At 44.9% G+C, this 27,672-nt stretch overlaps 2 protein-coding genes and 2 long non-coding RNA genes across 5 annotated transcripts in view; 1 reads left to right on the forward strand and 3 right to left on the reverse strand.

Moving 5' to 3' along the window:
* On the reverse strand, nt 1-9,954 carry LOC127913664 (uncharacterized). The gene is made up of 2 exons (XR_008086357.1): nt 9,817-9,954; nt 1-1,071 (listed from the first exon to the last, which is right to left on the reverse strand). It is a non-coding gene; the product is annotated as an uncharacterized LOC127913664 (long non-coding RNA).
* Nucleotides 8,452-9,589, reverse strand: LOC118371735 (dCTP pyrophosphatase 1). Its single transcript, XM_052486723.1, has one exon. It carries the CDS (start codon nt 9,454-9,456, stop codon nt 8,908-8,910), a length of 549 nt encoding a protein of 182 aa, XP_052342683.1. The 5' UTR covers nt 9,457-9,589; the 3' UTR covers nt 8,452-8,907.
* LOC118383378 (glutamyl-tRNA(Gln) amidotransferase subunit B, mitochondrial-like) overlaps nt 9,692-27,672 on the forward strand; it is an 18,890-nt gene continuing 909 nt past the window's right edge. Inside the window, exons 1-12 of one of the 2 annotated variants that reach the window (XM_052486721.1) lie at nt 9,692-9,899; nt 11,160-11,313; nt 11,502-11,615; nt 16,622-16,820; nt 17,498-17,620; nt 19,464-19,577; nt 22,304-22,388; nt 23,306-23,350; nt 24,730-24,922; nt 25,273-25,406; nt 26,555-26,633; nt 27,249-27,383. In XM_052486721.1, the coding sequence (XP_052342681.1) occupies nt 9,733-9,899; nt 11,160-11,313; nt 11,502-11,615; nt 16,622-16,820; nt 17,498-17,620; nt 19,464-19,577; nt 22,304-22,388; nt 23,306-23,350; nt 24,730-24,922; nt 25,273-25,406; nt 26,555-26,633; nt 27,249-27,383 (1,542 nt within the window). In that variant the 5' untranslated portion in view covers nt 9,692-9,732. Of the gene's footprint in view, nt 9,900-10,041; nt 10,187-11,159; nt 11,314-11,501; nt 11,616-16,621; nt 16,821-17,497; nt 17,621-19,463; nt 19,578-22,303; nt 22,389-23,305; nt 23,351-24,729; nt 24,923-25,272; nt 25,407-26,554; nt 26,634-27,248; nt 27,384-27,672 lie in introns of those variants that run through there. The other variant, XM_052486722.1, reaches the window with a different exon arrangement.
* Nucleotides 17,838-19,457, reverse strand: LOC127913665 (uncharacterized). Its single transcript, XR_008086358.1, has 3 exons — nt 19,093-19,457; nt 18,522-18,842; nt 17,838-18,487 (listed from the first exon to the last, which is right to left on the reverse strand). It is a non-coding gene; the product is annotated as an uncharacterized LOC127913665 (long non-coding RNA).

Here is a 27,672-nt window from a genome sequence, read left to right on the forward strand (position 1 = left end):
TATTGTAAATATTTCCATTTATTATTTTAAATACATTTGCAAACATTTCTAAAAACAGTTTTTGCTTTGACATTATGGGGTATTGTGTGTAGCAAACAATTGAATCCATTTTAGAATAAGGTTGTAACGTAACATAATGGTCTGAATACTTTAGGAATGCACCGTAACGGCCCAGATGACAAGTTCTCATGGGATGAATGTATGAAGAAATCTCTGTCCGACTAACACGGTAGTTTTGGCTCGAGCCCAAACTTTTTGACTACAAGCTTCAGAATTTTGTCAGGTGCGGTCAACATCAATCGTTACCATCATCAGCCTCATCAATCACCATCATCAGCCTCATCAATCACCATCATCATCGTCCTGACCTTGCCAAGGGAGGAGGACTAAGGACAAAGTAACCTACATTACATATTTGTTCAATAGAAACTCTTCAGTAAAACATCAGTAGTTTGTGTGTGTGTACCAACACACTTGCGTCACATCAGTGAATAAAACACTACACGACCGTGGCTTTTTGAATTACTTGACATTATGATACAATTTTCTGATGGAAAACTGAATCACTTCTACGGTATAGCATCAATATCCCGACATTTGCGGGGGAGAAAACGTCAGGTTGTTTTAAGCAGAACTTGGTGTCAGCTTTTTAAAAAGTAAGAGGGAAAGAAATATCTGTCTGCTTTGATATTTTCAGCGAGCAGGAATCAAAGAGGTGATAAAGATAGTGTTTACTCCCAAATGGCACCCTATTCCCTTTAGAGTGCACTACTACCTTTATAGTGCACTACTACCCCCCATGAGGCTCTGGTCAGAAGTAGTGCACTTCTATATAGGGAATAGGGTGCCATCTGGGATGCACTCAGTGTCTGTCTCTGTCAGAGCCAAACAAACAGAGGAGAGGAAAAGAGAGGAGAGAAAATCACTGTCTGGCCATTAACAGGGTGAGTGGCATGAGAAATCGCTCTGTGTCTGTGTGCGTCTCTGGCTGGGCGATGTGCATCCTGGAGCCTGTCTGGGCGATGCGATGTGCATCTTGGCTGTCACCTGGGCACCCCTGCTGAGAAGGATCTGACAGAGGAGATAAGGAGAGCACAGGGGAGAAATGTGGGTGTTTATACAAATGGTAGGCATTCCTCACATCCAAATGTAAAGAAGGTTGTGTAGGTTGGTGCTATGTAGGTCTGGAAAGCCTATCTGCTTCCGCCTGCATTGCATTTTTTTTTTTAAACATGTTCAAATACATGGTAGAAGTCATACGTCTCATAATAATGGGGAAAGTCAAGACTTCAGTAAAAATCCCAAGGCAGACTTCAAATCAAATCACATTTTTCACCTTACAGTGAAATGCTTACTTATTGTATCCCTTAACCAACAATGCTTTAAGAAGTTAAGAAAAACGTGTTAAGTAAAAAATTGATAAGTAAAAAGAAAAAAAAGAAGATAAAAGTAACATAATTAAACAGCAGCAGTAAAATAACAATAGTGACGCGATATACCAGTACAGAGTCGAGGTGCGGGGGCACCGGTTAATCGAGGTAATATGTACATGTAGGTAGAGTTAAAGTGACCTTGCATAGATAATAAACAGAGAGTAGCAGCAGTGTAAAAGAGGGGTCTGGGGTAGCCCTTGGATTAGCCGTTCATGAGTCTTATGGCTTGGGGGTAGAAGCTGTTAAGAAGCCTTTTGGACCTAGACTTGGTACCGCTTGCCGTGCGGTGGCAGAGAGAACAGTCTATGACTAGGGTGGCTGGAGTCTTTGACAATTGTCAGAGCCATCCTCTGACACCGCCTTGGGACTTGGGAAATAAGTGTGATGAATAGCAAAAATATGCATTGCAGAGCCTACTTTTGCCTGAGTCAGAGCTGCATTGTCATTCAGCTGGGGTATTAGTTATAGCTTCAGGAAAGGGTTATAGAAATATTAATTTGCTCCTCATGATTACTCACTCAAACCCAATGCTTTGGGGGTTATGAGAAAACAACACAAGGAAACCAGTCAGTATACCAAATCACAACTATTTCTCAGTTTTACAAATGTAGGCAAGAAGAGCTCTCCAAAACCTTGTGTCAGACAGAGAACTTCTCTTGCTCTGTCACTGTGGCTGCGGGTAAAGACCCAAACTCCCCAACTCTCAGAGAAATAACAGGTAGCACAAAGCTGAGCTATAGGGGAGAGCGGGGGAAGTTGAGTCAGAGTGGTAGGTTGAGAAACCCGTGTTTCTAGGAAACCATACACAAAATTAATAAATTGACCAAAAAGGCCATCCTTTCATAGAGTCAATGAAGAATGAAACCACATGGAAAAAGTGGTAAGCAAGTTAGGTCTAAAAAAAAGTCAAATTAATTTATGGTGTTAGAGACTGCAGGATCTATTCTACCTGATAATTAATTAATTCACACGCCTGGTGTCTCAGGTCTAAATCCGTCCCTGATTAGAGGAGAACAATAATAATAATAATAAGCAGTGGAACTGGCCCCCGAGGTCCAGAGTGGAGTTTGTTAGAGGTTTCATGACACTTGTATCTAAACCAAAGTAGATCATTCTAAGATTGTTCTATACATCAGTTGGGGTCTCTATAAGCTTCAATGTGAGGCCCTAAACCTAGCATGAAAGTGCATCCTTGTAGCTGTGTGGGCTAATAGTCAAACTGTTTGTCTTGGGGTAAGTTGAGCCAATGGCCATGTGGTAAGTTGAGCAAAATGAAGTGTTTTCTTCCCAGGTGTAATGGGAAGGCATTATCGCTGCGATATGAGGTAACAACTGGGCCTGGCATATGTTAAAATTTTGAAAAATGATTAAAAGACAAAAAGCAATTGTTTTGAATTGTGTTTGGGAAATAGAGATCGACCTGTTTTTAAAAAGGTAGTAGTAATATTTCATTCAGTACGGAAATCTGTAGGCGGCTTAATTTACCCTGTCCCTCAGCTCAATTTACCCTGTCCCCCTAACCCAGGGTAAATTGTGCCAAGACACCACTTTTTTGGACAAGCTATATGAATTCTGATTATTTCCATGGATACACAACATCCTGAAATATATGTAGATATCTTTGTTAGGGGCCTCCCGAGTGGTGCAGTGGTATAAGACACTGCATCGCAGTGCTAGCTGTGCCACTAGAGATTCTGGGTTCGAGTCCAGGTTCTGTCGCAGCCGGCCGCGACCGGGAGACCCATGGGGCGGCGCACTTTGGCCCAGCGTCGTCCGGGTTAGGGGAGGGTTTGGCCAGCAGGTATGTCCTTGTCCCATCGTGCACTAGCGACTCCTGTGGCAAATACTATATTTCCCTTGACGGAGTGATGATGAATGTATTTTTTTACATTTTTACATTTAATCTTTATTTAACGAGGCAAGTCAGTTAAGAACAAATTCTTATTTGGAATGACAGCCTAACCTGGCCAAACCCGGACGACGCTTGGACAATTGTGTACCGCCCTATGGGACTCCTAATCACGGCTGGATGTGATACAGCATGGATTCGAACCAGGGACTGCGATGCAGTGCCTTAGACCACTGTGGCACTCATTTAATCCCACTCTCCCCTAGCAGCCATACTGAATAGCAATGAAGGAAGCAATGTGGTCGAAGGAACATTAATTCCAGATTCACAAGAGACAACCCACCCCTTCGGCTGTGAGAGATTGATTCCACCCTGCTACCTGCCTGGGACATTTCCACACAAATTGAATAGCACTAGCAAACCAAGAATGTGTCAGCCAGGCCCAGGAGTTATGCTGCTATAGGCTCACACCTGGCTAGAAAATGAAAATAAATTGTGCATCGCATCTCAGGAATGTTTACCTCAGGCTATGGGGTATGCTATGGTGCAGCAAATCAACATTTGCACCATTCACACAGAGTGCCATGGTTTCAATATGGTCAGTGCTATTTGAGATCCTTGGGAAGTCCCTACCCCTTAACCCTCACCTAACCTACTGAGCACGGACCGTTTAAATATAGGCTCATCGAGGCTGAACACAATTTGTTTAGAGCAGTTGCACTTAAGAAGTGTTATAAACTTCAGAAATAGGAGAGTCCATAAGTGAAAATACAGCCTGGACCCAGATCTGTTTGTGCGGACTTGGCGTGACTATGACTATAGTAGTTGGCAAGATGGCAGAAACAAATCAGGGACCAGGCTTGTCAAACTAGGGGGCCCTAAATGTATTCACGTCCTGAGCAAATACAGTCAATCATCAGTGTTGATGGTACATCAACATGTCATGTCACACCTGCAAAAATCCAGTGTTCACTCACTGTTCATGGGACTGTGCTCCCACCCATCCAGGACATCTACTTGAAACTGTGCCTGAGGATGTCTCGCAGCATCATCAAGGACCCCACACACGAGCTGTTCGCTCACGTCAAGCAGACGGTATCGGAGCATGAGGTCTGATACCAATCAGGCCCAGAGACAGTTGCTATCAACAAACCATCAGGCTGCTGAACACCTGCACTGAGTCACAGCACCTTAGCACACATGCATGCACACCTCTTATTTACGATTGCTAAATACTGCACAATTTAAACACTTGCTTGGAGGTTGGAGTCATTAAAACTCGTTTTTCAACTACTCCACAAATTTCTTGTGAACAAACTATAGTTTCGGCAAGTCGATTAGGACATCTACTTTGTGCATGCATGACACAAGTCATTTTTTACAACAATTGTTCCAGACAGATTATTTCACTTATAATTCACGGTATTACAATTACTGTGGGTCAGAAGTTTACATACACTAAATTGACTGTGCCTTTAAAAAGCTTGGAAAATTCCAGAAAATTATGTCATGGCTTTAGAAGCTTCTGATAGGCTAATTGACATCATTTGAGTCAATTGGAGGTGTAGCCGTGGATGTATTTCAAGGCCTACCTTCAAACTCAGTGCCTCTTTGCTTGACATCATGGGAAAATCAAAAGAAATCAGCAAAGACCCCAGAAAAAAATGTGTAGACCTCCACAAGTCTGGTTCATCCTTGGGAGCCATTTCCAAACGCCTGAAGGTACCACGTTAATCTGTACAAACAATAGTACGCAAGTATAAACACCATGGGACCACGCAGCCGTCATACCGCTCAGGAAGGAGACACGTTCTGTCTCCTAGAGATGAACATACTTTGGTGCGAAAAGTGTAAATCAATCCCAGAACAACATCAAAGGACCTTGTTTAGATGCTGGAGGAAACAGGTACAAAAGTGGTGGTTTTGGTGGTAAAATGAGTCCTATATTGACATAACCTGAAAGGCCGCTCAGCAAGGAAGAATCCACTGCTCCAAAACCATCATAATCATAAAAAAGCCAGACTACGGTTTACAACTACACATGGGGACAAAGATTGTACTTTTTGGAAAAATGTCCCCTGGTCTGATGAAACAAAACTGTTTGGCCATAATGACCATCATCATGTTTGGAGGGAAAAGGGGGAGGCTTGCAAGCCGAAGCACACCATCCCAACCGTAAAGCACGGGGGTGGCAGCATCATGTTGTGTGGGTGCTTTGCTGCAGGTGGGACTGGTGCACTTCACAAAATAGATGGCATCATCTTTGCTCTCACTTGCTTTTTTCAGTTCTGCCCACAAATGTTCTATAGGATTGAGGTCAGGGCTTTGTGATGGCCACTCCAATACCTTGACTTTGTTGTCCTTAAGCCATTTTGCCACAACTTTGGAAGTATGCTTGGGGTCATTGTCCATTTGGAAGACCCATTTGTGACCAAGTTTTAACTTCCTGACTGATGTCTTGAGATGTTGCTTCAATATATCCACATACTTTTCCTGCCTCATGATGTCATCTATTTGGTGAAGTGCACCAGTCCCTCCTGCAGCAAAGCACCGCCACAACATGATGCACCAAGGTATGTTCATCTCTAGGGGAAAGAACGTGTCTCCTTCCTGAGTGGTATGACGGCTGCGTGGTCCCATGGTGTTTATACTTGCATACTATTGTTTGTACAGATGAACGTGGTACCTTCATGCGTTTGGAAATTGCTCCCAAGGATGAACCCGACTTGTGGAGGTCTACATGTTTTTTTTCTAAGGTCTTGGCTGATTTCTTTTGATTTTCCCATGATGTCAAGCAAAGAGGCACTGAGTTTGAAGGTAGGCTGTGAAATACATCCACAGGGACACTTCCAATTGACGCAAATGATGTAAATTAGCCTATCAGAAGCTTCTAAAGCCATGACATTTTTTTCTGTAATTTTCCAAGCTGTTTAAAGTCACAGTCAACTTAGTGTATGTAAACATCTGACCCACTGGAATTGTGATACAGTGAATAAGTGAAATAATCTGTCTGTAAACAATTGTTGTAAAAATTACTTGTGTCATGCAAAGTAAATCTCCTAACCGACTTGCCGAAACTATAGTTTGTTAACAAGAAATTTGTGGAGTGTTTGAAAAACAAGTTTTAATGACTCCAACCTAAGTGTATGTAAACTTCCGACTTCAAAAGTATATACAAAAGTATAAAATTAGTGGATTTGGTTATTTCAGCCACACCTGTTGTGGCCTGTGGGACCACCGAGTGCTAAAGCGTGTAGTGGGTAACAATCATCTGTCCTCGGGTTGCAACACTCACTACCGAGTTCCAAACTGCCTCTAGAAGCAATGTCAGCACAATAACTGTTCGTTGGGAGCTTCATGAAATGGGTTCCCATGGCTGAGCAGCCGCACACAAGCCAAAGATCACCATGCGCAATGGCAAGCATCGGCTGGAGTGGCGTAAAGCTCGCCGCCATTGGAATCTGGAGAAGTGGAAACGCGTTCTCTGGAGTGATGAATCATGCTTAACCATCTGGCAGTCCGACAGGCGAATCTGGGTTCGCCGGATGCCAGGAGAATGCTACCTGCCCCAATGCACAGTGCCAACTGTAACGTGGAGTAGGAATAATGGTCTTTCCCAAGGTTCGGGCTAGGCCCCTTAGTTCCAGTGAAGGGAAATCTTAACGCTACAGCATTCAATGACATTCTTGACTATTCTGTGCTTCCAACTTTGTGGCAACAGTTTGGAGAAGGCCCTTTGTTTCAGCATGAAAATGCCCCCGTGCACAAAGTGAGGTCCATACATTAATGGTTCGTCGAGATCGGTGTGGAAGAACTTGAATGGCCTGCACAGAGCCCTGACCTCAACCAAATCGAACACCTTTGGTATGAATTGGAACACCGACTGTGAGCCAGGCCTAATCGCCCAACCTCACTAATGCTCTTGTGGCTGAATTTAAGCAAGTCCCCACAGCAATGTTTCAACATCTAGTGGAAAGCCTTCCCAGAAGAGTAGAGGCTGTTATAGCAGCAAGGGTGGGACCAACTCCATATTAATGCCCATGGTTTTGGAATATGTTCGATGAGCAGGTGTATCTCAAGTTGAGGGAGCGTGTAATTGGCATGCTGACTGCAGGAATGTCCACCAAAGTTGTTGCTAGATAATTGAATGTTAATTTCTCTATCATAAGCCGTCTCAAGTCATTTTAGAGAATTTGGCAGTATGTCCAACCGGCCTCACAACCGCAGACCACGTATATAGTGTTGTGTGGGCAAGTTGTGTGCTGATGTCATTGTGAACAGAGCGCACCATGGTGGTGGTGTGATTATGGAATGTGCAGGCATAAGCTACAATTAACACAATTGTATTTTTATCTATGGAAATGTGAATGCACAGATACCGTGACAAGATCCTGAGGCCCATTGTCGTCATCACCTCATGTTTCAATGCACGGCCCCATATCTCAAGGACCTGTACACAATTCCTGGAAGCTGAAAACGTCCCAGTTCTTCCATGGCCTGCATGCTCACCCACTGAGCATGTTTTGGATGCTCTGGATAGACATGTACGACAGTATCCAGCAACTTCGCAAATCCATTGAAGAGGAGTGGGACAACATTCCACAGACCACAATCAACAGCCTAATCAACTCTATGTGAAGGAGATATGTTGCACTTTGAGGCAAATGGTTGTTACGCCAGATACTGATTCCACACCCCCCATAAGTATCTGTGACCAATAGAGGCATATCTGTATTCCCAGTCATGTAAAATCAATAGATGAGAGCCTAATGAATTTATTTCAATCAACTAATATCCTCATATGAATTACAACTCAGTAACATCTTTGAAATTGTTGCACTTATATTTTTCAGTATACTTGTAGCTCATTAAACCATTGGATGTGTCGAAATATACATTGGCTAGCCTACATATTGGATCGCTAACCAGAGGCCTGGGGCCATGAAACACTACTGTTTAACAGACTGCTTATCAAAATGAACCGCTACAAGAGTAACTCACTAATTTCCCTCATCTCCCATAGTAGCGTTGTGTGCGTGTGTTAATTTCCCCATCCGCCATTGTAGCTAATTTCCCAGGAAAGTAAATAAGGCAATGGTGATTAAATCTGATTGATAAATGCATTAGAGTCAATATACATAAATTACATAGCATCTGCAGGACAGCAAGTATAGTTGAAGGCACTTTTACTTTTGGGCAGACGATTATCAGTTATCACATGTATTGAATTTAAAGCAAAAAAAAGAACAACTTCCATCGATCATTGACAACAATATGGATTTAAGATATTTAAATGTAGTTACTCATACTACGAAAAATAAAATGGACCTCTTACAAGGGCCTGTACATTTGACTTTAGGGAACAGTTAAAACGACAAAGCATCAGAGGGAAGTCAAAAGATGAACACCCATATAGTTAAAGAAAAACACTGGATTTAAAACGCACTTGATAAAACTAAAAGCAGCTAAGGGCAGTTTGACCAACTATTGAGATACAGTAGTGCCCTAAATAAAAAGGTAGAAACATTCTCCATTGCCATTAACTGAAGTTGAACAATATTGTGTTACTTTGTAAATGCAGAGGTGTATTCATTACGCCAATTGGGCATGGCAGCATGCACTCGCTCAGTCCTTGTATTCAGTGTACTTCTTAGACGAGCCATGCACCTTGCTGGCAGGGTACTTCAGCCTATTTAGGGCCATTTTGCAGAGCACTGCTTGGGGTAAATCGATATGACATTTCTCGGCCAGCTCAACTAGGTAGATGAGGACGTCGCTGAGTTCATGAGCCAGGTGCTCGCGCTCGGAGTCGGTCCAACCGGGAAGTCCTTCGGTCACCTCGCCACGCCACTGGAACAGCTCAGATACCTCGCCCACTTCTCCGACCATAGCTAGCAGGAGGTTGCGGGGTTGGTGGAACTGGTTCCAGTTTCGCTCGTCAGTAAATTCCGCTTGCATCCGTCGTATGTCATCGATGGTAGGTTCGGCAGTGAAAGAGAACGTATCAGTTGGGGTTCTTCTCTTAGTTCCATTTTGCTTGGCAGCGTGGATGTCTGCCTCGCCGTTTTCACAGGCTATTTTTGACTTGCTAGGAGTGCCATTGGTGTGTTTCGCTTCAGATGGGGCCACCGTGTCTCCGTTCAGTCCATGCACTCCATCGCCGTTCATTGCCATTGCCAATTTTACACCAAACTATTGCACGGATCAACACTTACTTCGCAGTAAACAACCAACCTTGACATCAATATGGGGAAAACTCCCGCCACAAAAACACTGCTCTTGTAGCCGGAAAATGTAACATAAATCGCCGGAAATTCGAGATATGGGTTGCACTAAATGTGTTGCATTGTGGGGTATTGAGTTCTTAAAAGCACATGCCCTCGGATTTTGTGTGAAACGAAGTTTACTATGACTACAACGACCATAATACTCTAAATAGAAAGGCTAAACATGGCAGGCTCCTCTGCAGGAATGACTACACTGCTATGTAATATGAATAAACAAGTTGCAATATTTTATCCAGCGATTACTTACCAAAGGCACAGTTGGTGTGTGATAAGGAGAATATGTATGTCTGTCTCCCGATGCCAGAGTCAAGCCCAAACAAAACGGAAAAGGTAGGTCCACGGAGTGAATGCTAGCTCGCACTGATGTGTATCGTGTGCGCGCCTGTGCTAGTTAGTGAGGACGACAGTCGCACATCATTCATAACCACGTTCCCTTCCGTATTTAGACGTTGCAAACATTGCTGTTAGTTAAAAACCTCCATGCGGGTTATTTATAGCTAGTCGTCTGCATGATAGCTTCCTTTATAAATATGTAAATATTGTCCTTCTTCTCCCTCTCTGCCTTCAGAGCATCCTCACAGGTTATCTTGACAGGGATTCTGAATGACTTTGATTAGGTATGATGATGTCGCTAAAGTTTTTCTGATATGCCGCATTCAAAACAACTGGGAACTCATGACGTCAGTGATATTTGGGTCGGAAAGTCGGGGCTCTATAGAAAGAGGCTCGAGTTTTTATTTTTTTTAATTGAACCTTTATTTAACCAGGTAGGCTTAGTTGAGAACAAGTTCTCAATTACAACTGCGATCTGGCCAAGATAAAGCAAAGCAGTGTGACACAAACAACAACACAGAGTTACACATGGAATAAACAAACAAAGTCAATAATACAAAATAAAAAGTCTATATACAATGTGTGCAAATGAGGTAGGACAAGGGAGGTAAGGCAATAAATAGGCTATAGTGGCGAAATAATTACAATTTAGCAATTAAACACTGAAGTGATCAATGTGCAGAAGATGAGTGCAAGTAGAGATACTGTGGTGCAAAGGAGCAAAATAAATAACAGTATGGGGATGAAATAGTTGGATGGGCTATTTACAGATGAGCTATGTACAGGTGCAGTGAACTGTGTAGTGAACTGTGAGCTGCTCTGACAGCTGGTGAGGGAGATATGAGTCTCAGCTTGTGTGATTTTTGCAGTTCGTTCCAGTCATTGGCAGAAGAGAACTGGAAGGGCAGGCGGCCAAACGAGGAATTGGCTTTGGGGGTGACCAGTGAAGTAGTTCAGAGTTGGATGACTGTTCATATCGATTTTCTACCCAATCGGAGCTCGTTTTTCCCCAGTGCCCAGTTGTTTTCTGAGATTTCCGAGTTCGCTGTTATGAATGGGGCAAAAAGTCCACCAACAGAACTGTCTAAAATGCTGCACTGTAATTAATGACCCACATCTAAACTCCTATAACAGACAACCCTGGCAGTTAGCTGTTCATAAGTCCAGTCTATTAGTCAGTTCAGAAAATGAAATTGTAGAGTTGATATGGTGGCCTCCCATTTCTAAGTGTTAATTTCTCTGACTGTGTGCTTCTAGTGCTCCCCAGGAGCTGGTAGGTGTGGTGGGTCTGGAGATCCATGCTCAGATCCACTCCAACACCAAGCTGTTTTCTGGCTCCCAGGTCGGGTTCCAGGCTCCACCTAACTCCCTGGTGTCCTTCTTTGATGCCTCCTTACCTGGAACTCTACCTGTAAGTTATCGTGCATCTGATGATAAACATGTCTCATGTCAATAAAGGCTGTTGGTCTATTCGTTGCGTAATCATACAGTTGTTGTCCATCATAGCATAATCTGGTCTATGTAACCTAGCTTACAATATGTCGGTGTACATAGTCATTTGACCAAGTAGGCCTGCGTTCCTTTCCTCTTCCTCCTCAGGTGCTGAACAGACGATGTGTGGAGGCTGCAGTGATGACAGGTTTGGCCCTTAACTGTACGATCAACAGGAAGTCTCTCTTTGACAGGAAGCACTACTTCTACGCTGACCTTCCTGTAAGTCAACCCGGACCCCATCTATCCTTCAATCACAAGCAATCGTCAATCACATTTATTTCTAAAGCCCTTTTTAGGCTACATCAGCAGTTTTTACAAAGTTATTGAATACAGTAACCCGGCCTAAATCACAGAGGAGACAACTTACTCCCCCATTAATACAGTGGGGCAAATAAGTATTTAGTCAGCTGCCAATTGTGCAAGTTCTCCCACTTAAAAAGACGAGAGGCCTGTAATTTTCATCATAGGTACACTTCAACTATGACAGACAAAATGAAAAAAAAAATCCAGAAACTCACATTGTAGCATTTTTAATGAATTTATTTGCAAATTATGGTGGAAAATAAGTATTTGGTCAATAACAAAAGTTTATCTCAATACTTTGTTATATACCCTTTGTTGGCAATGACAGAGGTCAAACGTTTTCACAAGGTTTTCACACACTGTTGCTAGTATTTTGGCGCATTTCTCCATGTAGATCTCCTCTAGAGCAGTGATGTTTTGGGGCTGTTGCTGGGCAACATGGACTTTCAACTCCCTCCAAAGATGTTCTATGAGATCTGGAGACTGGCTAGGCCACTCCAGGACCTTGAAATTCTTCTTACGAAGCCACTCCTTCATTGCCTGGGCGGTGTGTTTGGGATCATTTTCATGCTGAAAGACCCAGCCACGTTTCATCTTCAATGCCCTTGCTGATGGAAGGAGGTTTTCTCTCAAAATCTCATGATACATGGCCCCATTCATTCTTTCCTTTACACAGATCAGTCGTCCTGGTTCCTTTGCAGAAAAACAGCTCCAAAGCATGATGTTTCCACCCCCATGCTTCACAGTAGGTATGGTGTTCTTTGGATGCAACTCAGCATTCTTTGTCCTCCAAACACGACGAGTTGAGTTTTTACCAAAAAGTTATATTTTGGTTTCATCTGACCATATGATATTCTCCCAATCTTCTTCTGGATCATCCAAATGCTCTCTAGCAAATTTCAGACGGGCCTGGACATGTACTGGCTTAAGCAGGGGGACACGTCTGGCACTGCAGGATTTGAGTCCCTGGTGGCGTAGTGTGTTACTGATGGTAGGCTTTGTTACTTTGGTCCCAGCTCTCTGCAGGTCATTCACTAGGTCCCCCCGTGTGGGTCTGGGATTTTTGCTCACCGTTCTTGTGATCATTTTGACCCCACGGGGTGAGATCTTGCGTGGAGCCCCAGATCGAGGGAGATTATCAGTGGTCTTGTATGTCTTCCATTTCCTAATAATTGCTCCCACAGTTGATTTCTTCAAACCAAGCTGCTTACCTATTGCAGATCCAGTCTTCTCAGCCTGGTGCAGGTCTACAATTTTGTTTCTGGTGTCCTTTGACAGCTCTTTGGTCTTCGCCATAGTGGAGTTTGGGGTGTGACGGTTTGAGGTTGTGGACAGGTGTCTTTTAAACTGATAAGTTCAAACAGGTGCCATTAATACAGGTAACGAGTGGAGGACAGAGGAGACTCTTAAAGAAGAAGTTACAGGTCTGTGAGCCAGATATCTTGCTTGTTTGTAGGTGACCAAATACTTATTTTCTACCATAATTAGCAAATAAATTCATAAAAAAATCCTACAATGTGATTTTCAGGATTTTTTTTTTCTCATTTTGTCTGTCATAGTGTACCTATGATGAAAATTACAGGCCTCATCTTTTTAAGTGGGAGAACTTGCACAATTGGTGGCTGACTAAATACTTTTTTGCCCCATCGTAAGTAGCTCTCATCGGGTAAAGCATCCATCTCTCCCCAAAGTAACGTTCCCATTTTACTTCCTCCCTGTCCCTGAGCTAGGCTATCATTTAATAGTGACTAGTCTTGCTAAACCGGCAGAAAAGCTTATTGCCACCGATATCTAACCAAATGACAGCTTCTGTTTCCTGCAATCTGTTAGAAGTCAAGTCGTGGCCAAGTGATATTCACCCTCACCTTGCTGCCAGGCGCTCCTGGGTCATTTTAGTGCCGTTATGACTGACATTTTATGACCTTGACATCAAGACCTGTCATTGGAAGAGTCGAAGAGATTCAATAGCAATTGCCCAACAAAGCCTCCCAAAACGTTTCATTTCACTTTGGAGAGACGGGCAGCCCTGGCTGAATGTGACCTATGTAGAAAGAAATGACCCTGACATTACTCTTGACAAGCTGATGATGAGAAATTGTGGACTGAGAAAAGGATGAATTTGAATCATTTAAGTGCCTTAGCGGTATTATACCATAATGGGACTTTCCACTCAAGAAAATGACAAGACAGCTAGGAGATTTGTCTGTTACAGTGCAATCCATACCTTTCCTGTATTCGATGAGTGAAGAGTTTTAAAAAGCTTCCCTAACTTTGTCCTAAGGTCAAGGTCATGTCTAATGAGCCAATAGAGTAGCTCGTGAGGGTTATTTTGTGTGGTCAGGGAATGGATTGTGGATCGTCGGGTTGTCAGTGCAGTTGTCTTAATGTTATGGTATGTCAATATCCTGTCAATTAAGAAATGAACTAGATGACACGATGGCCTAAGTCATTCTAGTTCTTTTGAATGAAAGCATATGGTCAACACAAGACCTGCCAAGCCTAGATTGTTAGAAGATTGAGTTGTCTTTCGAACCCAGCAGTCAGATTCATTGGTAATACTGTTATCGTGAGACTACAGCTGCATAATCCCTCCCCACAGCAGAGGTAGATTATTGATTTCAAAAGCTCCGACATGTATCCCAGGGGTGAAATCCCAGCAGGAAGCCGAAGGATTATTCCCAAATCCCACCTCATCTTGTTTACCCGTTGTAGATTTCCGGTCTGCTTACTGAGTGTTGCATCACCTCTCTCTTTGGGTTATGTTAAAACATGCGCTGTTGAAACGATAGTGCCAGTTAAGATTTAAATGTTCACCGTGCCCACAAGTGGTACCAATGCTTATAAATATGTTTTTTTTGCTTACCCTGTAGACAACACTTGTGTTTTACCAGGCCCGGGAAATAGACAGGGAACAGGGATGGAGAGTAAAAAGGCCTGTGTTGCATAGTGAATCATGCTCATGCGTTAAATTCAGTTGGGAGGGATGTTCATGTAGAGAGAGAAAATAATAGCCATGATGAGTGAAGCATTAAGCAGCACCTTCTCTATTATCAATTATTTTACTAGCAGCCTATTGAAGTAGAGAGAACGAGGACATTAAAAAAACATGCATTTATTAAGAACACATATATCGTTGTGCATTATTGATGTGTTCCATGAATCCATGATTTAATTTCACACAACGAACGCACTGCTGCTCATTACATGATTTATGATGCGCTTGACTGACCAGCAGCAGGAATGAATTCAAGTGGCAGGCAGGTGTTCTGTTATAACAGCTCGCCTCTTCTTAATAACATGCACCAGCAGCTTCACACTAAGCTACTAGCGGATATGCATAATTCTACTTTTCTGGGGTGTTTTCTGTGTAGACGTTGTCTCTGACGACTATTTAATGACTCAAATGGATCTGTTTGTGGGGGCGTGGATGTACAATAGGTAGGGCTAGTTGAATCAAGGGTTGTAGAGGGGAATAGTTTGGTGCATCAAATCATGAATCAGTTGAAGGCAGCTTAGGTTCAGTGAACTGAATCTGAAAACGACAAATAGGAGTCTATTTGGAGAGAGAGCTCTCAGGTTGGGATTTACTTTCCTGAACCGACTGAGTGCTTTAATACCAGACTGCTCATTAGGCTTTGGGGCTGGGGTGTGACTAGAAGGACCCAGAGGCTTCCAGTAGCAGTTTTATACCACCACTGGTCTGCATCCAACTTCAGCTGCCGTTCATTATACAAAGCACCAACACCTCTTCACTGATTATGCCGGAATTGCAAATGGTCCACCATTTTGGTGGGTGCTAAGCTAACTAACGTAGCCTGTGTGTGAACAGCAATGCATACAGTATGCTAACTAGGAGACACTTGCGCTAATGAATAACTTTTGCATTGACACTGACAGAGCTCTATGAGAGAATTGATTATTCTAGAAAGGGAGAAATCAGTATCTTTTAATGCTATAATCCTGTATTTATAGTACACCGCTGAGACAAAATGGAATGTCTCCCGTGGTCCATTATGCAGGCAGTTAACCCACTGTTCCAAGGCCGTCATTGAAAATAAGAATTTGTTCTTAACTGACTTGCCTAGTAAAATAAAGGTAAAATTAAAATAATTTTTAAAATGCTTGTGTTTGTTGCCAGTGATTGATTTGTTGATCAGGTACAGTACAACACACAGATGGTTCACTTTTTTTCACTTTTTTTCTATCCTTTTTCTTTGCTCATATTTATTCCTTCTTCTTCGTCGGCATGCCAATAAGTATGATGAATGTTTAGTCTTTTCTAGCGGCGGTTGCTGTGGCAACGGGACATAGTGCTAACGTACTCACTTGTGGAATAGCGGCAGCCAGCACAGTGGCTCTTCAGAATAAGAGAACAGATAAAATATTCATTCAGTTCGCTTTTGTGACTTTGAACCCCTCTCAACGAAACAACAATAATATTCCAACCGCATAATAATGAGTTGGAGTAACCACTTTTAGGGACGTATTATCCCTCCCCTAAGTAACTAACTAATGGCTGGATCTTAGCTCATGTTTAATGCATGGATTGCTATTTTGTTCTTAACACTCTTGACTCCTTGAAATATTTAAAGTTATTTCCAAGTTCATTGTAATATTACATCGTTGATTATGCGGGCCAAGTTTATTTCGGTATTAACCCCATGTTTTCCTATCGTGTCTATAATATAAATGACTTAATTGTATTATATAGTGGCTGTAATTAAATACCTAAGCCTGGTCCCAGATCTGTTTGCGAGGAGTCCTCTATAGGTAATACGTATAATCGTTGTCATGCCAAATGTCAAGTTTATACAGCATATGAGACTAGGCTATTACATATCTAATAAATGAGACCCATTTAGACTGCAGAAGCAAGCACACAAAATTGACCTTTTCTAGTTTCATGTGTTTCCTCCATCTAGGCGGGCTACCAGATCACCCAACAGAGGCTGCCCATCGCGGTGGACGGCACCCTGACCTACAGTCACCTGGGGGGCCGTAAGAGGAACGAGGTGGTCACCAAGAGTGTCAGGATCAAACAGATCCAGTTAGAGCAGGACAGTGGCAAGAGCCTCCATGATGACTACAGGAACCAGACCCTTATAGACCTCAACAGAGCAGGTAGATGGAGTTTAGCTTCCCATCGGTGTACCTCAACAGAGCAGGTAGATGGAGTTTAGCTTCCCATCGGTGTACCTCAACAGAGCAGGTAGGTGGAGTTTAGCTTCCCATCGGTGTACCTCAACAGAGCAGGTAGGTGGAGTTTAGCTTCCCATCGGTGTACCTCAACAGAGCAGGTAGATGGAGTTTAGCTTCCCATCGGTGTACCTCAACAGAGCAGGTAGATGGAGTTTAGCTTCCCATCGGTGTACCTCAACAGAGCAGGTAGATGGAGTTTAGCTTCCCATCGGTGTACCTCAACAGAGCAGGTAGATGGAGTTTAGCTTCCCATCGGTGTACCTCAACAGAGCAGGTAGGTGGAGTTTAGCTTTCCATCGGTGTACCTCAACAGAGCAGGTAGATGGAGTTTAGCTTCCCATCGGTGTACCTCAACAGAGCAGGTAGATGGAGTTTAGCTTCCCATCGGTGTACTTCAACAGATCAGGTAGATGGAGTTTAGCTTCCCATTGGTGTACCTCAACAGAGCAGGTACCATAGGGTTCAAACACTCATAGACTCCAAGAGGAGTGTACCACAGAGCTCCAACTAGTATATACAGATCTAGATAGAACAGGGACTGGCTAGCCAAATCCTATGTAGGCATATGGGGAGTGTATGAAACATCTCTCTCCCTCCAGGTGTGGGTCTGATGGAGCTGGTGATGGAGCCAGACATGAGCTGTGGAGAGGAGGCAGCAGCCGCCGTCAGAGAGATGCAGCTCATACTGCAGGCTCTAGGGACCTGCCAGGGAAACATGGCTGGTGGGAAGGCCTGCATTTTACACACACACACTAACTGACACACCAGGGAACCATGGCTGGTGGGAAGGCCTGCATTTTACACACACACACTAACTGACACACCAGGGAACCATGGCTGGTGGGAAGGCCTGCATTTTACACACACACACTAACTGACACACCAGGGAACCATGGCTGGTGGGAAGGCCTGCATTTTACACACACACACTAACTGACACACCAGGGAACCATGGCTGGTGGGAAGGCCTGCATTTTACACACACACACTAACTGACACACCAGGGAACCATGGCTGGTGGGGAGGCCTGCATTGGACACAGGGGCATCATATTGGGGGGGTTAGGATGATTGTAAGGGCATGTGACTGACAGCGGCTCTAAAAAATTATTAGAACATTAGGTAAAATAGGTTAATAATTCTATATATATGTATATATATATATATTATTAACCTATCATCATAAATATGATATTTTAATTACAATAAAACTAACAGTTTCTTTTTCTTTGGCAACATCCAGCGAGCCTCTATATTGACAGCTGTCTCATACCTTCTCTCTTGCTATAGAGGGACAGCTGCCTCATACCTTCTCTCTTGCTATAGAGGGCCAGCTGTCTCATACCTTCTCTTGCTATAGAGGGACAGCTGTCTCATACCTTCTCTTGCTATAGAGGGCCAGCTGTCTCATACCTTCTCTTGCTATAGAGGGCCAGCTGTCTCATACCTTCTCTTGCTATAGAGGACCAGCTGTCTCATTACTTCTCTCTTGCTATAGAGGGCCAGCTGTCTCATTTACTTCTCTCTTGCTATAGAGGGACAGCTGCCTCATACCTTCTCTCTTGCTATAGAGGGCCAGCTGTCTCATACCTTCTCTTGCTATAGAGGGACAGCTGTCTCATACCTTCTCTTGCTATAGAGGGCCAGCTGTCTCATACCTTCTCTTGCTATAGAGGGCCAGCTGTCTCATACCTTCTCTTGCTATAGAGGACCAGCTGTCTCATTACTTCTCTCTTGCTATAGAGGGCCAGCTGTCTCATTTACTTCTCTCTTGCTATAGAGGACCAGCTGTCTCATTACTTCTCTCTTGCTATAGAGGGCCAGCTGTCTCATACCTTCTCTTGCTATAGAGGACCAGCTTTCTCATTAATTCTCTCTTGCTATAGAGGGCCAGCTGTCTCATTACTTCTCTCTTGCTATAGAGGGCCAGCTGTCTCATTTACTTCTCTCTTGCTATAGAGGGCCAGCTGTCTCATTTACTTCTCTCTTGCTATAGAGGGCCAGCTGTCTCATTACTTCTCTCTTGCTATAGAGGGCCAGCTGTCTCATACCTTCTCTTGCTATAGAGGACCAGCTGTCTCATTACTTCTCTCTTGCTATAGAGGGCCAGCTGTCTCATTTACTTCTCTCTTGCTATAGAGGGCCAGCTGTCTCATTACTTCTCTCTTGCTATAGAGGGCCAGCTGTCTCATTACTTCTCTTGCTATAGAGGACCAGCTGTCTCATTACTTCTCTCTTGCTATAGAGGGCCAGCTGTCTCATTACTTCTCTCTTGCTATAGAGGGCCAGCTGTCTCATTACTTCTCTCTTGCTATAGAGGGCCAGCTGTCTCATTACTTCTCTCTTGCTATAGAGGGCCAGCTGTCTCATTACTTCTCTCTTGCTATAGAGGGCAGTGGGTTAACTGCCTTGTTCAGGGGCAGAATGACAGATTGGTACCTTGTCAGCTCAGGGATTTGAACTTGAAGCCATTCGGTTACTAGCCCAACGCTCTAACCACTAGGCTACCTAGCCGTCTCTCTTCCTATAGAGAGCCAGCTGTCTCATACCTTCTCTCTTCCTATAGAGGGCCAGCTGAGAGTGGATGCCAACGTGTCCGTCCACAGACCTGGGGATCCTTGGGGCATCAGGACTGAGGTTAAGAACATCAACAGTGCCCGCAACCTGGCCAGGGCCATAGGTGAGTGCTGCCGAGGGCTTTTCACAATACTTAGCCAAACCAGAGGCGAAGCGAGAATCTGTTCACGCGAGAATACGGCGATAACTACACCAAGTAGGGATTGTTTTTGTATGGAGCTATATGAGAGAGTGTCGGATCTGGTAAGAAAAATAATGTGATAGCTAATTTCCTAAGTGAGGCTTATTTGACCTAATAGAAGTTGCATAATGTTTAGGTTGTTACGAATGTACTGATATACACTACATGACCAAAAACATGTGGACACCTGCTCGTCGAACATCTCATTCCAAAATCATGGGCATTAATATGGAGTTGGTGCCCCTTTTTGCTGCTGTAAAAGCCTCTACTCTTCTGGGAAAGCTTTCCACTAGATGTTGGAACATTGCTGCGGGGACTTGCTTCCATTCAGCCACAACAGCATTTGTGAGGTCGGCACTGATGTTGGGCGATTAGGCCTGGCTCACAGTCGGCGTTCCAATTCATACCAAAGGTGTTCGATGAGGTTGAGGTCAGGGCTCTGTGCAGGCCATTCAAGTTCTTCCACACCGATCTCGACGAACCATTTCTGTATGGACCTCGCTTTGTGCACGGGGGCATTGTCATGCTGAAACAGGAAAGGGCCTTCCCCAAACTGTTGCCACAAAGTGGAAGCACAGAATCGTCTAGAACTAGAAGCGTTAAGATTTCCCTTCACTGGAACCGAGGGGCCTAGCCCGAACCATGAAAAAGAGCCCCAGACCATTATTCCTCTTCCAAGAAACTTGACAGTTGGCATTATGCATTGGGGCAGGTTGCGTTTTCCTGGCATCCGCCAAACCCAGGTTCGTCTGTCCAGAGAATATGTTTCCACTTTTTTACACCACTCTAGCCGTGGGTTTCCACGTTCGTGCGGCTGCTCAAAAACCCATTTCATGAAGTTCCTGACGAACAGTTATTGTGCTGATGTTGCTTCCAGAGGCAGATTGGAACCTGGTAGTGAGTGTTGCAACCGAGGACAGACGATTTATACGCGCTACAGCACTCGCCGGTCCCATTCTGTGAGCTTCTGTGGCCTACCACTTTGCGGCTGAGCCGTTGTTGCTCCTAGACATTTCCACTTCACAATAACAGTACTTACAGTTGACCGGGGCAAGTCTCGCAGGGCAGAATATTGACAAACTAACTTGTTGGAAAGATGGCATCCTATGACAGTGCCACGTTGAAAGTCACTGAGCTTTATTGAGTATTGTTCACACGTGAATCTGCCTGCCTTTACGCCTTTCAAATCAAATCAAATCAAATTTTATTTGCGACAACAACACCCATTGTTAGGGCAGAGACAAGACCATCTCGTCATTATATAGACTATATTATAGAGAGTCTCTGGCCAAACTGAGCCGAGCCAAACCAAGCTGTACTGAGCTGGCCTGGTTGAAGCCTTCACCATAGTTGCTGGAACCGTGCTGAAAAGGACCATGTGAATAGACAATATCTGAGCCAGAACAGGTTGGTTCAGGTTGGCACAATAGTGTGTGAAGGGTATATCCTCATTGTCATTGGTGGGGGTTAGTGGAGGTACTGAAGTGAAGCGGTCACGACCCAGTGGGTCTGGAATGAGCTAGTTGGATGAACACTCAGGGAAATATAGACACACACACACGCACAGAAAGAGAGAAAAAGAGTGAACAGCATGGAATCCTTTTCATGGGCTGTCATCTTTCTGAAACAGTCGTCTGACGGAGGGCTGTGTAATTATGCGTGCACTGCAAGTCAAACTGGGAGTCAAAGATTAGAGACACCATGAGGCACAAACACACACACACAACCGTCCTTATCTGAGTTCCTCTGAGTAAATGTTCACTCAGACAAGTCAGTGAAGTAACTGCCAAAACTTCCTCTTGTCTCAACTTCATATGTCTTTCTGTGATTTGTTCTTTCTGAGGTGTTTTATCCCTGAAGGCAGTCGTCACTCTCTCTGCCCACAGGAATCAGAGAAACAGGCTTTCTGTTGACAGGAACTGAAGATGGAAAGGCTTCTAAAGAGACGTTTAGTGTAGAGGGATCGTTAACATTGACTAGAAAGCACGAGGCCTTTCCTACCCACACAAACTCAGGAAGATATTGAATACAACTTTATTGACCATTTGTTTCAGTGAACAACTGAGCACACAGTTTGCATGCCTAACTTAGGCTAAATTGGCCTTCTAAAGAACAATAGATTTCCCATCAACACTAATTCCACTTCTACAGAGTTTCCCATCTTTCTTTTCTCTCCAACTTACTGGAGACGGTGGAGAGTCATAGGGGCCATTGAAATTCTTCACCAGGAGCAGCAGGCCATTAACAGTTCGTGTGATACGAAGTGACTTGGCCGCTTTCATTATTTATCCCAAGAGTAGACTTCCATTTTAGCTTAGTGCAGAGAAGTGATAAAGAGTTTTTAAAAGTCAAAACTCCAGATAGTCGTTTGTCACGGAGAACTACTGTAGCAACAGTTAGGAGACTTCAGGCAGGGCCATGTGTCATGGCAGATGTTGGGAGGATCTAACACCGTGCCAGTTGGCTGGATGCTTGCTTTGCTTCTGATCAGGCCGTGTGTGTGTGTGTGTGTGTGTGTGTGTGTGTGTGTGTGTGTGTGTGTGTGTGTGTGTGTGTGTGTGTGTGTGTGTGTGTGTGTGTGTGTGTGTGTGTGTGTGTGTGTGTGTGTGTGTGTGTGTGTGTGTGTGTGTGTGTATTTTCATCAACAGACTATGAGATCCAGAGACAGATGTTTGTCCTGGAGAGCGGCGGCACGGTGCAGAACGAGACACGGTCGTTTGATGGCAAGACTGGGTAAGAGGCTTCTAGAACCAACCCTCGAAACAAGTCAAGCCGACAAGTCCCATTACGTTACAGTGAGAGTGTTTCTGATAACATGTCAAAAATGTCTATTGACTAAGAATATGATGTTTCACGGGATATGGTACAATGTACACAGGATGCGTCTCCTCAGAGTTGTAATAATTATTTGGGTCAGATATTCACCCCCATAATTAAACACTGTATTCCCATCTCCTGTGTTGATATTTGATCTCAAGACATTCTCTCTTCTGGGGTTGATTTGAAAACGTTTTAGGAACTAAGGATGATGAATGAGGCCACTTGGAGCCAGTCAGTGTCTGGTGTTGTGGACCAGTGTGCTCGCGATGGTTGTCAAGCCCATGAAATGAGCTGCTCTTCACACAGCTGGGGCCTGCCTCTAATGCCCAAGTTAGCGTTTTTCATCATGAATCTTGTACTGGAGGCAGCTCTGCAGAGCAGTTAATAGCTTGCACAGCCACAAAGTCATAAAATCTGATTTTAAACCTAACCTTAACCACACTGCTAATATCCTGATGCCTAACACTTAAACGAAGAACAAAAAGCCAATTGTGACTTTGCAGCTGGCCTATCTAAGGGGAAATCGCTCAGTTCTGCCTCCAGGACAAGACTCGTGACAATAAACGTCAACCTGCCTATAACACCATCGTGCGTGTGTGTGTGCGTGCGCTGGGCCTGATGGAGTGTGTTTGACAGCAAAGGCCCACAGCTCTGTCATGGTCCAGAAATAGACAGAATGACTGGGGGCCCCTCACCTCACACCTCTGGCCCTCGCCCATAGTTACAGCCTCTTCAACATGAACAATCTGCCGTAGTAACTGTTGTAACGAGCGAAACACTATCGTTATACAGTACCTCAAAGCCATAACATGTGTCCCTCTGTTTTACAGTCACACCATTCCAATGAGAGACAAGGAGGGCCTGCAGGACTACAGGTGAGTACAACTCATATTCACTTCAGTATGTTCTAGCACCACAGCCTCCAGCATGGTGTGTGGTAGATATGATCACCACTGTAGGGTCTGCATGGAGAGAAGAAGGGGAGTGAGACAGGATGGAGAGGAGAGAGGTCATCGTGTCAAGGGGCCCAGTAGATGAACATACCGATAAACATGCGCCACCCCGTGGCCCTAACGCATCAGTTAGCAAGAATTGTGACGAAGAGTAAGCGTGCGACGCAGTCACACGAGTGTATGTGTGTGTGTGTTTTGGGTGTAGAGGAGACAGCCCTCTGTCTGACCGTGTGACACTGTGTCGTCTAAGAGGCCTGCAGAGATACAGCCAGCACTCCTCTTATCTTTCTCTACTGCTGATAACAGCTCCCTCTCGATCTTCTCTTATCTCACTCCTCCCTCTCTTTCTCCTCCCTCTCTCCTCTGTTGTCTTTAACCGTGCTCGCTCTGGGTGCTCTCTCTGTCACACATGCACTCCCACCTCTCCCACCCCTCACTCTCCCACCTCTTCTCTCTCCCCTCGCTCTCTCCTCTCTCCTACCTCTCCTCTCTTTTCTCTCTCTCTCTCTCTCTCACCTCTCAACTCTCTCTCTCACCTCTCCTCACTCTCCCCTCACTCTCCCACCTCTTCTCTCTCCCCTCGCTCTCTCCTCTCTCTCTCACCTCTCCTCTCTCTCCTCTCTCCCACCTCTCCTCTCTCCCACCTTTTCTCTCTCCCCTCGCACTCTCCTCTCTCTCTCACCTCTCCTCTCTCTCACCTCTCCTCTCTCCCCTCTCTCCCACTCTCTCCTCTCCCACCTTCTCTCTCCCACCTCTCTCTCTCCCACCTCTTTCTCTCTCCCCCACTCTCCCACCTCTCCTCTCTTCTCTCCCCAACTTTTCTCTCCCCACTCTCCCACCTCTCTCTCCACCTTTTCTCTCTCCCCCCCTCTCCTCTCTCTCTCACCTCTCCTCTCTCTCACCTCTCCTCCTCTCCCCTCTCTCCCACCTCTCCTCTCCCTTCTCTCTCCCACCTCTCCTCTCTCCCACCTTTTCTCTCCCCCCCACTCTCACCTCTCCCCTCTCTTCTCTCTCTTCCACCTTTTCTCTCTCCCACCTCTCCTCTCTTCTCTCTCCCACCTTTCTCTCCCCTCACTCTCTCACCTCTCCTCTCTCCCACCTCTCCTTTCCCTTCTCTCCTCTCTCTTCTCTCTCTCCTCTCTGTCTCTCACCTCTCCTATCTCTTCTCTCTCTCTCTCTCTCCCTCTCTCTCACCTCTCCCTCTCTCTCACCTCTCCTATCTCTTCTCTCTCCCACCTCTCTTCTCTCTCCTACCTATTCTCTCTCCCCTCGCTCTCCATCTTTTCTCACTCCCCCCCCAGGTTCATGCCGGAGCCCAACCTGCCCCCTCTGATGGTGTACGAGGCGTGCTCTACAGCCCCCCCTGGTGTTGCCCCCAGCCAGGTGGTGGTTCTGGAGGAGGTGAGGGAGAGGCTGCCGGAGCTGCCCAGCATCAGGAGGCAGAGGCTGGTGGAGACCTACGGCATCCTCCCCGAACACAGCTTCACCCTGGTGGTGAGTGACTACCACAGTATGTAGGTGTGTCTGTTAACGTCCAACTGAGCAAGTTAATTATAATTGATGGTAGGTAGGTTTCTCCCTCCATCTCTCTGGCTTTCATCTTCTGTCTTCCTGTCTGTCTCTCTCCCTCCCACTTTCTGGCACTCGTTTCTGCTCCCCCTCTTCCTTTATCTCTCCATTGTACTCTCTCCCCCACTGTCTCTCATTTGAATAACTACCCAAAATAACCTATTCTTGCACAGCCAGTTACCCTGTCTGCACTTCTGCCTCTGTCCTGCAAAGCACAGTAAAATTGTTGTATATACAGTATTATTGAGTGTGTTTCATTGGGTCTCCTGTTGTAGAATGAGGACGGGCTGATGGACTACTTTGAGGCCGTCATCAGGGAGACCAAAGCTGGGCCGAGAAAGGTGATTGGCTGGGTGATGAATGAGCTGCAGGGCCTCCTCCATCAACAGAACCTGGGTGTCAGCCAGAGGTGAGACACTCAGTCTTCCTCATCCTCTTCCTCTGTGTCCTACTCTAGCCTCAGTCATTCTCTTTCTCCTCTCCACCTCATCCCTATCATTCTTCCTCTACATCCTTCATCTTGTTTCGCCCTCTTCTCCCTCCCCTCCTCCCGAACTCCTATCATGTGTCCCTCCTCCCCTTCCTCCTCCTCTGTTCTCTTTTCAGTCTTGCGTTGACTTCGAACCCCATGTTGAAGATCCTATCTCAGGATCCAACATCTTGGCTAGACGGAAATCGTTTCCATACTGGAAGCATCATTGATGTGCTTTTTCCCTGCAATGTTTCCTATCCATCTTCATGTTGATTCCTTCCGTTATTACTATGGCAGACAGTGAATGTGAATAGAGAATATATCTGGGTAATAAGCTGAGTGTTTTGAGTTGTTTTTCTATATGACTGTTTTTATCCTACACTCCAGACTGTTCTAAGACTGATCAAACGGAATAAAGTATGATGTGTTTTGTTTTATGTCTTTGTCTGAGAACTCGTGGATGTTTTGTCGTTTTGAAAAAAGTGAGAGTGGATGTTGACTCTGTGTTGATTCACGTGTTTGTTGTTTGTTTAGCCATATTTCCGTTCATAACTCAGTCAGTGTGTATGTGACTGTGTGTCTCTGGCTCAGTGTGTGTCTGACTCGGGGATTTGTGACAGCAGTGATGATCATGTGCCCTGTAGGTGGCAATGGGCTGTCACAGAGAGAGACGGGGCCAAATAGCCTCTCATTATAAGCACAGTGACTCCGGGGTAGATAGACACCATCACACTGTCACACAGGACAGGATAGACTGGGTCTAATGACATCTCCTGTGCCTTCTCTCTCTTCCTTCTCTTCTCTCTCTCTCTCTTTTCCTTCTCTCTCTCATATCTGTCTCTCTCTCTTCCTTCTCTCTCTCTCGCTCTCATATATGTCTCTCTCTCTCTCTTCCTTCTCTCTCTCTCTCTCTCTCTTCCTTCTCTCTCTCTCTCTCTCTTCCTTCTCTCTCTCTCATCTGTCTCGCTCTCTCACATGTGTCTCATGTCTCTCTCTCTCTCTCTCTCTTCCTTCTCTCTCTCTCATCTGTCTCACTCTCTCACATATGTGTCTCATGTCTCTCTCTCTCTTGCTCCCTCTCTCAGTCCAATCTCTCCTCAAGCTCTAGCCCAGATACTGAATCTCCAGGAGAATGGACAAATCTCTTCTTCTATCGCCAAGCAGGTGAGAGATAACAAAATGGCATAACATCCAAAACATTTAATGCAAAGTCCATATGTGTTACTATACTGAGTGTACAAAATATTATTAACACTTTCCATGACACAGACTGACCAGGTAAATCCAGGTGAAAGCTTTGGTCCCTTATTGATGTCACTTGTTAAATCCACTTCAAGCAGTATAGATGAAGGGGAGGAGACGGGTTAAAGATATTTAAGCCTTCAGAGGGTGAATGGACAAGACAATAGATTTAAGTGCCTTTGAACGGGGTATGGTAGGTGACAGGAGCACTGGTTTGAATGTGTCAAGAAGTGCAAAGCTGCTGGGTTTTACACATGGGAAACAGTTGAGTGTGAATCAAGAATGGTCCACCACCCAAAAGACATCCAGCCAACTTGACACGACTGTGGGAAGCATAGGAGTTAACATGGGCCAGCATCCCGGTGGAACGTTTTCAACACCTTGTAGTGTCCATGCCCTGATGAATTGTAGCTGTTCTGAGGGAAAAGGGGCGTGCAACTCAATATTAGGAAGGTGTCCTTAATGTTTTGTACCCTCAGCATATATTATATACTTTTTAATTGGGGTTTAACCTGAGTGTTTCATTGCTCCATATAGGTGTTCCAGGAGCTGTGGAAGACCCCAGGTAAAACGGCCCAGCAGATCGTCAAGGAGCAGGACCTGGGGATGGTCAACGACAGCACAGAGATCCACAGGATTTGCCAGAAGGTGGTGGACTCACACCCAGACCAGGTGAGGCCTCCCTGGAAAAGAGCTGCCACAATGAGGGCAGGTAGTTTGCCCCTGGTGATGTGTTGGGCAGACCACACCACCCTCTGAAGAGCCCTGCGGTTAGGGGCGGTGCAGTTGCCGTACCAGGTGGTGATTCAGCCCGACAGGATGCTCTCAATGGTGCATCTGTAAAGGTTTGTGAGGGTCTTAGGGGCCAAGCCACATTTCTTTAGCCTCCTGAGGTTGAAGAGGCGCTGTTGCACCTTCTTCGCCACACTGTCTGTGTGGGTGGACCATTTCAGATTATCAG

This window comes from Oncorhynchus keta, chromosome 29 (assembly GCF_023373465.1).
Source record: "Oncorhynchus keta strain PuntledgeMale-10-30-2019 chromosome 29, Oket_V2, whole genome shotgun sequence".
Taxonomy (NCBI): Eukaryota; Metazoa; Chordata; class Actinopteri; order Salmoniformes; family Salmonidae; genus Oncorhynchus; species Oncorhynchus keta.